The sequence below is a fragment of the Herpailurus yagouaroundi genome, unplaced genomic scaffold (assembly GCF_014898765.1).
Source record: "Herpailurus yagouaroundi ecotype Mexico unplaced genomic scaffold, PumYag 161, whole genome shotgun sequence".
Lineage (NCBI taxonomy): Eukaryota > Metazoa > Chordata > Mammalia > Carnivora > Felidae > Herpailurus > Herpailurus yagouaroundi.
Window position 1 is genome coordinate 20,270,681 of NW_024412402.1, and position 8,110 is coordinate 20,278,790.

Consider the following 8,110-nt stretch of genomic DNA (forward strand, 5'->3'; position numbering starts at 1 on the left):
CCACTTCCTTTATGTTTTTTTTTTTTAACCTGAGAAAAGCTTCATCCCTCTTTGATCGCAAAAAGAAATCATTTCATGTTAGCATTTCTATGAGTTTAAGATAGTTTTATACACTTGGAATTTTCAGTGTTATAAAGTAAGAATTTTTTTCAAAATTGCTATTTCATATTCTGTCCCTCTCTTTCTCTCTATATACACATACATAGTTAATAAGTCACCCCCACCCCGTGACCTGGTTTTAAGACCATACTTTATCACAGTGGATTCTTATCTATAGTAAGAATTTCTGAACATTCCAAGCTATTTCATTCATATCTCATTCTCTACACTAATAACATTCTATTTTTGCATATTGTTTTAATGTTTGGTAAAGCTAGATGCCTCCTATCCTATCACTGATTTTTTTGTACCACAGTGCTACTTGATACTCCCCAATGGTTTATTTTTCCATGTGCATTTTGACTAGTTAAAATAATAATCCTCAGGTTGTTTTTTCAGAAACTGCATTAAGTTGACATTAGTTTGGGAACAGCACCCTTTTAAAATTTTATTTTAGGGGTGCCAGGGTGGCTCAGTCAGTTCAGCGTCTGACTTGGGCTCAGGTCATGATCTCAAGGGCTTGTGAGTTTGAGCCCCGTGTCAGGCTCTGTGCTGACAGCTCAGAGCCTGGAGCCTGCTTCTGATTCTGTGTCTCCCTCTCTCTCTGCTCCTCCCCTACTTGTTCTCTCTCTCAAAAATAAATAAAAACGTTAAAAAAATAAAAAATAAAATAAAATAGTATTTTACCTTCTCCTTCAAGAAACATGGTATAGTTTGTATTAAATTCATATTATAAACACACTGTTATTCTTTTTTTTTTTTTAAATGTTTTGAGACAAGAGTGTGTGCATGCGGGGCAAGGGCAGAGAGAGAGAGAGGGACAGAAGATCTGATGCAGGCTCTGTGCTGATGTGGGCTTGAACTCAGGAACTGTGAGATCATGACCTGAGCCAAAGCCAAAGTCAGACACTTAACCAAAGAAGCCACCCGGATGCCCCAATACACTGCTATTCTTTAAGCAATGAGTAAGGCCTTAATTTGAACTTGATGTTTATTGGTACCTAACACTAGTTTTCACTAGTGGCCTTTTAAAAACGTACAATGGGTATTTCCCATCAGGATTCAGAATTTCACGAATTACCTATTTCTGCAGGTAGATACTTCTTTAATACAGGATCTCTAAAGGAGATGGTAGAGGAAAGAATTATTTTAAAATTTTTTTTTAACTTTTTCCTTTCTTCCTATCCATTCATCCCCTGCATCCATTTAGCCAATTACTGAATTCCTGAATCAGAGTTTAATTTAGAAAGAAATTTAGGGGCTCCTGGATGGCTCAGTTGGTTAAGCTGCCGACTCTTGGTTTTGGCTCAGGTCATGATCTCATGGTTCATGACTTCGAGCCCCACATCAGGCTCTACGCTGACAGTGTGGAGCCTGCTTGGGATTCTCTGTCTCCCTCCCCTCTCTACCCCTCTCCCACTTGCTCGGTCTCTCTCAAAAATAAATACATAAACTTAAGAAAAATTTTAAAAATAAAAAAAAATTAATTTTCAGCTATACCAGTGGGAGACTGGTCTTGGTATTTTATAGTCTCAAGAATTTGACTTTTTTTTTCAAAATAGAAATTAAATAAATAAGTTACAAACAAGTGAGAGGAAACACTGGCTGAGAAAGCAGTCTGGACAGATATAAAAATAATGCAGACTAACAGTGCTATTGTACCCTTTGTGTGAACGCCTTACTTACCCATCCCAGTCAGATCACAAGCAGCTGTGAGGCCCAAAGTGCATTCTTAGAACTTCTCTATTCTCAGTTATCTCACAACTCAAAGGAGTATGTGAAAAAGTTCAATACATGCTGTGGAGCTTAAATGGAATAAATGGTGCTTGCTTAATCTGCTTCCAAACTGATTATCGACAAGCAACATGGAGAGGTCAGATGCTGAATTTATGAGGTTATAAGTTCTATTTTTACCTTCAAAACCAGAATTCAGAAGGTGCTCCCCCAGGTCACAACCAAACACCCTCTCTTTCAAGATCCCCCGCTGCTTCAGCTTCTGTTTTGTGGGACGAGACTTCATGAATGTGCGCAGGAAAGTGATGAGCTTCCCGTGCTTTTTGGACACTGAAAAATAATAAAGAGGAAATCCCTCAGTTGTGGCAAGTGGTTACATTTTTATTTGGTGTGAAAAAAAGCAGCAGAGCCCTCAACAGGCTGACTGCAAAATCATCTATTACATGCACATTTTATATTCTGTAGGAAATTTTCAGTACAATTTTAGGCAACAGTTGCATTATAAATGGCATAATTTTACATCTTCTTCTCACCAACCTTTGATCTCACCTGATGCAATTTTCAATATATTTAAGTATTTAAATATATTTAAGTATTTACTTAATATATTTATTATAATATATTAATATATAAATATAATATATAAATATAACAATATATTTAAGTATTATAATCTGTGACCTATAAACCAAGCTTAGTAAACGAGCTATCTTCCCAATGCATATACCCAAGGATGCTACAGGATTATGGCTGGGACCCAAGTTTTACTCTGATATATTGCTTTGGAAATCTTTATAGTAAGTAAGACCTTCAATGATGTAAACGTGGTTCGCATTTCTAGTCTATTTCTAAAATGTTTTACTTGATGGTTAGAATTTTTAATATATTTATAACCTGGAAAGTAAAACAAAAAAGAAAGAATTCCTTCTTTCTTATTTTATAAAGAGGACAATGTCATGATATAGAACACACTTGTCAAACAGCTATATAAAACACATACATTAAAAAAACCCATGAACTCTTCTATTAACATCCATCTATAGTATACTAAATATATCACCTTAATTGCTTTTAGGTAAAGGTGAGAAATAAGTAGATTAATAAGAAGTAAAATATTTCCACTGATCAATATAGAAAGACAACAGCAATAAAACTGAAAGCAAACAAACAAATGCCCCAGAAAAATGACTTCTGAAAAGTACAGCCTACAGGAAAATCTACTCTAAAAGTCAACATACCACAACTACCATAAACTCAGAGATTAGCTGTGGAATAGAAGACTAATAAGCCACATGGCCTCAATCCTACTCAGTTTGCAGATGGTTACTGGGAGTCTTACTGAATCCTACTATGTATAGATTCTTGAATGAACCCAAATCTTAAATCCCCTGAACTGATGAAGCCTCCTGTAGGAATTCTGTGCACAGACAGAACGTGTGGCCTGGGGACCACAAGATGGCCTTAGATGGGTTCCTACAGATTGAACCAGCCACTTGTCCTCCATGTGTTTCTGTTTTATAAGAAATATTTATTTCTATTTCCAAACATCATCTTTTCTATGAACTGCACAAGGGTGATCAACCACACTGGTTTGCCCATAACCAAGAGGTTTCCTGGAACATGAGACTTTAAGTGTTAAAACGAGGAAATTCTAGGCAAACTGGAACAAGGTAGTCATCTTAGATTGTACACAGAGTACACGGGGAATTTATTTTTTCGATATCAATTATTTGAAATTTACTTGGAATTGTCAGAAAAATTTTGATGCTATCTCTTCTGACATGTCCTAAAACTCTAGGTAAATTACAACCTCTCTTGTATCCTAGATTCCTTGCTGTAAATTAAATGATACGCTCTCTTACCTGCTAGTGAGACATGGATAGCACTCTTGGGTAACTTCAGAAGTACGTCGCACGTATCATAGCATTACTGTATTAAAAAAGTCACTGGACTTGTAGGAGCTCTATTCTCCCCTAGTTGTTAGCACAGAGTGTGCTACGAATCTTTGTTAAAGAGTGGCCATCAAACGATTTCTATTCATTTTCAGACATTTTCTACATAAGCTTTAAAATAATTCTGACAAGATTTATCTAAAAATACAAATGAGTTTGTTTGCAATAATTTAACATTGGATTTCTATATGTACTTTATGTATTTTTATACATTAACATTATAGTGATAAAATTCTACAATATTTTCACTATTACTACCCAGAAACTGGGTGTATCATCATTTTTATGAACCTCTTATCTCTCTCAGTAAAATTTTCTAATTTTCTTTATGAAAAGATACACTCCACATAAATCTCCAGTTAGAAATATTGTAAGGTATTTTACATTTTTTTGCTGCTCTTGTAGAATAACACTTTTCTTCAATTATGGCTTTAACTGGTAATTACTGGTATGTCAGAAAACAATTTCTTTATGTATAGTTCAAATCTGATCATTTACCATACTCTCAACAATTAAAAAAAATTTTTAATGTTTATTTATTTTTGACAGAGAGAGAGAGAGAGAGAGAGAGAGACAGAGAGACAGAGAGAGAGACAGACAGAGTGTGAGCAGGGGAGGGGCAGAGAGAAAGGGAGACACAGAATCCGAAGCAGGCTCCAGGCTCCGAGCTGTCAGCACAGAGCCTGACACAGGGCTCGAACTCACGAACTGTGAGATTATGACCTGAGCCGAAGTCAGCTGCTCAGCCAACTGAGCCACCCAGGCGCCCCTCAACAATTTTAAGAAGAATGTAGTTGATCCTTTTGGATTTCATGGATATATCATTGCATCAAAGCAAATATGATCATTCTATCCTTTTTCTGATAGAAGTGAGTTTTTATTTGTTTCAGATTTTAATAATTGGCCAGAATTCCAAGATACAATGTTAACAGCGGGCATTCGTATTTTGGTAACAAATTTGATGAAAATGTCTGCTGAATATGACAACTGTATATGTATATGATGTGTACGAGAGGGCACTCTTTTAGTCTCAGATCTCCAAGAATGTTTCCTAGGAATGGGAATTGAACTTTAAGTATAATTCATTCAGCAACAAACCTCTAAATGCCTACTATATCTTAGGAACTGTTCTGAGTCCTGAGATTACACTGGGGAACAACTCAGGTGAGCTCCCTGCTGTCCGAGAGCTTACCGAGAGAAGAAAGACAATGGAACAATTAAATACAAACACCAACATAGCGAGCATTTATTTTATATTAGTAAGAGCTAGCAATTGCACAAGTGTTTATATTTACTAACCATTCACTTCTCATAGAGCCCTGTAAGGAAAATACTACTACTATTCCCATTTTCAAATGAAGAAACTAAGACACAGAGTGCTAAGTAACAGGTCGAAGGTCATATAACCAGGATTCAAAATCAGCTGGCCTGGCTCAAAACCCAAGCTCTAAGCCACTGTGTGGTACTGCCTAAATTAAGATAACCAGGTAATTTCAGACTGCTTTTAACTGCCCGTAAGAAAATGGAGTCAAGTGACAATGTGACTCTTCAAGAGAAAAGAAAGTACACTGGATAGGGTGGCCAGGGAAGGTGTGAAGAAGTCACATCTGATCTGTAAGGCACTGGGTGTAGACGGCAAGGAAGACAGTATGGTCTGAAATGAGGAAGAAGAGGTATGCAAAGGCGAGGTACTAGCGGCCACGTTATCAAGTTTGGAGTGTATGCAACGAGAACACACTGAACAGCTTAAACGCTTTAGGAAAGTTACATTAAAAATAACCCAATATGTGTATTAGGGACACAAATGTGCATTAATAGGGAATAGGTTGAATTACGATACATCTGCACAGAGAATTACTGCTTGTTTTTTTTTAAAGGAGCTACCACCTCACACCTGTCAGAATGGCTAAAATTAACAACTCAGGAAACAACAGGTGTCGGTGAGAATACAGAGAAAGGGAACCTCTTTACGCTGCTGGTGGGAATGCAAACTGGTGCAGCCACTCTGGAAAACAGCATGGAAGTTCCTCAAAAAATTAAAAATAGAACTACCCTATCTATGACCCTGCAATTCCACTACTAGGTATTTATTCAAAGGATACAAAAATGCTGATCAGAAGGTATGTTAGAAAACATGCACCCCAATGTTTATAGCAGCACTATCAACAATAGCCAAATTATGGAAAGACCCCAAATGTCCATCAACAGATGAATGGATAAAGAAGATGTGGTATACATATACAATGGGGTATTACTCACCGATCCAAAAGAATGAAATCTTGCCATTTGCAACAATGTGGATGGAAGTAGAATGTATTATGGTAAGTGAAATAAGTCAGAGAAAGACAAATATTCACTCATATGTGGAATTTAAGAAACACAACTGATGAAACAGGGCAAGGGAAGAAAAGATAAAAACAGACGAGGCAAACCATAAGAGACCTTAAATGCAGAGAACTGAGGGTTGCTGGAGGAGTGTTGGGGTTGGGTATGGGTTAAATGGTTGGTGGGCATTAAGGAGGGCACTTGTTGTGATGATCACTGGATGTTATATGTAAATGACGAATCAATGGGCTCTACTCCTGAAACCAAAACTACACCACATGTTAACTAACTTGAATTTAAATAAAAAATAAAAAAATAAATAAAGGAGGCTCTCTACCTACACTATGGCGTAATCTCCAGGATACATTCTGTCAAAAAGGAACATATAGTATATTTTGTATAAGAATGGATGGGGAATACATATATCACACACACATAAATTCATACAAATTCATACAAATACATGCATGTGTGTACCTAAGGGTTTATTATTGCAAAGAGGAACACTTTAACAATTAACCAGAAATTAATAAAAATGGGTAAAGAAAATGGGTGGGGAGAGAAAGTAAAACTGCTCTGAATTTACCTTTTCATATAGTTTGATTTTAAAATTATGTTAACAATCTTTCTACATGTTCAAAAATAAAATCTAGAACATTAAAAAAGCAAATCCTAATTTTGGAAATAGCCTGAAACAATGTATCTCATACATCAAATTGGGAACACTGTCAACAGAGAGAAATTATTTTAAATGACCTGTAAATAGTAAACTGACCATGCTTACTTAGTGGGATATATTCTAGTAACAAAAAAAAAAAAAAAAAAAAAAAGTACAAGGTAATATTTAATCTCATTCAACTGTTTTACTATTGGTAATAATATCAGTAGTATAATTCGTAAACAATTTTATACATATTGTGGGACAAAACAAATAAATATGTTAATGTTGTTAGGACCCAAGATTTTCGGTGTGAGAGAAAGGAGATAACAATAATAAAATCAAAGTCGTCAAGGAAAAACCCCAGTAGTGTTAACTTGAGTTGGAAATCTGAACATGAACTTAAAACACACACATATTTCCCCTAAGCTCTAGCCACTGAAAGGGTTAAGAAACAATGACACTCCTCTTGCAGTGAACGCCTTTGGTCTCAGGTGTGGGTTTCTAAATATCATTCCTTAATCAAATAAACCAAGACTCCCTGGAGAAATGGTTGTTTGCAGGTTGACAGCAGGGAAAGCACAAGGTGAGAGGGTAAAATTCTGTCGTGGCCAAAAGCAAGGGAAACAACCACACCCGGCAGGAGCGGTGCCAAAAAGACAGGTGAACATGCTGCCACTGGCCAGCTCTGGGACTCAATGAAGACTCGCATATCACAATGAATGGCTATGACTTAGTGTAAAACACCAAACAAATAAAAATTCATGTGTCCACAGTAACACTCCCCAGAAGAAAGGAAGGAAGAAAATGGCAATTTTCAGCACAAATGGAGCTAGAACATTTAAAAAACTGCATGAATAGTTTGCCACCCTGCACTGGCTAGTGGCAAACTAGTAGAGAAAGGAACGTATTTACTTCTTTCGCATCAATTAGCAACAGCCTGTCTAGAACGACTAGAATTACTTCTATGTTAACCAGGAAAGGCACACGCTCACAATTCAGTGATAGCTATATGGAAATAAGTTATAATCATGATCCTCCAACCAAATTCTCATACACAGTAAAATTACACTAGTCAGAGGGCAGCCGATGTAGAACTGGACTTTCCAGGACACTAGATAGCTCTGACTCTGCTTTTGGTGTGCTAAGTTTGGCTCGTGAACAAGGAAACTTGGCCATCTCTTCCTGCTAGGGTAAAGACTGTTCATGTGTATTTTTCCTAAATAGCGACATAAGCCTCAATTAAAGTAAGGGTTGCAACAGGACACAAAATTAAGACAAGAGGAGAGTGTCTTTAGCGACTCCACTCCCACGTGGCACTTGAGGGTTCTGGGAAACTGTG

At 36.7% G+C, this 8,110-nt stretch overlaps 1 protein-coding gene across 6 annotated transcripts in view; it reads right to left on the minus strand.

Moving 5' to 3' along the window:
- Positions 1–8,110, minus strand: part of ARHGAP32 (Rho GTPase activating protein 32) — a 309,577-nt gene that overhangs the window by 40,957 nt on the left and 260,510 nt on the right. For all 6 annotated transcript variants that reach the window (XM_040483524.1, XM_040483526.1, XM_040483527.1 and 3 more), the window contains one exon: positions 2,014–2,163. In XM_040483524.1, coding sequence (XP_040339458.1) covers positions 2,014–2,163 — 150 coding nt within the window. The remainder of the gene's footprint in view (positions 1–2,013; positions 2,164–8,110) is intronic.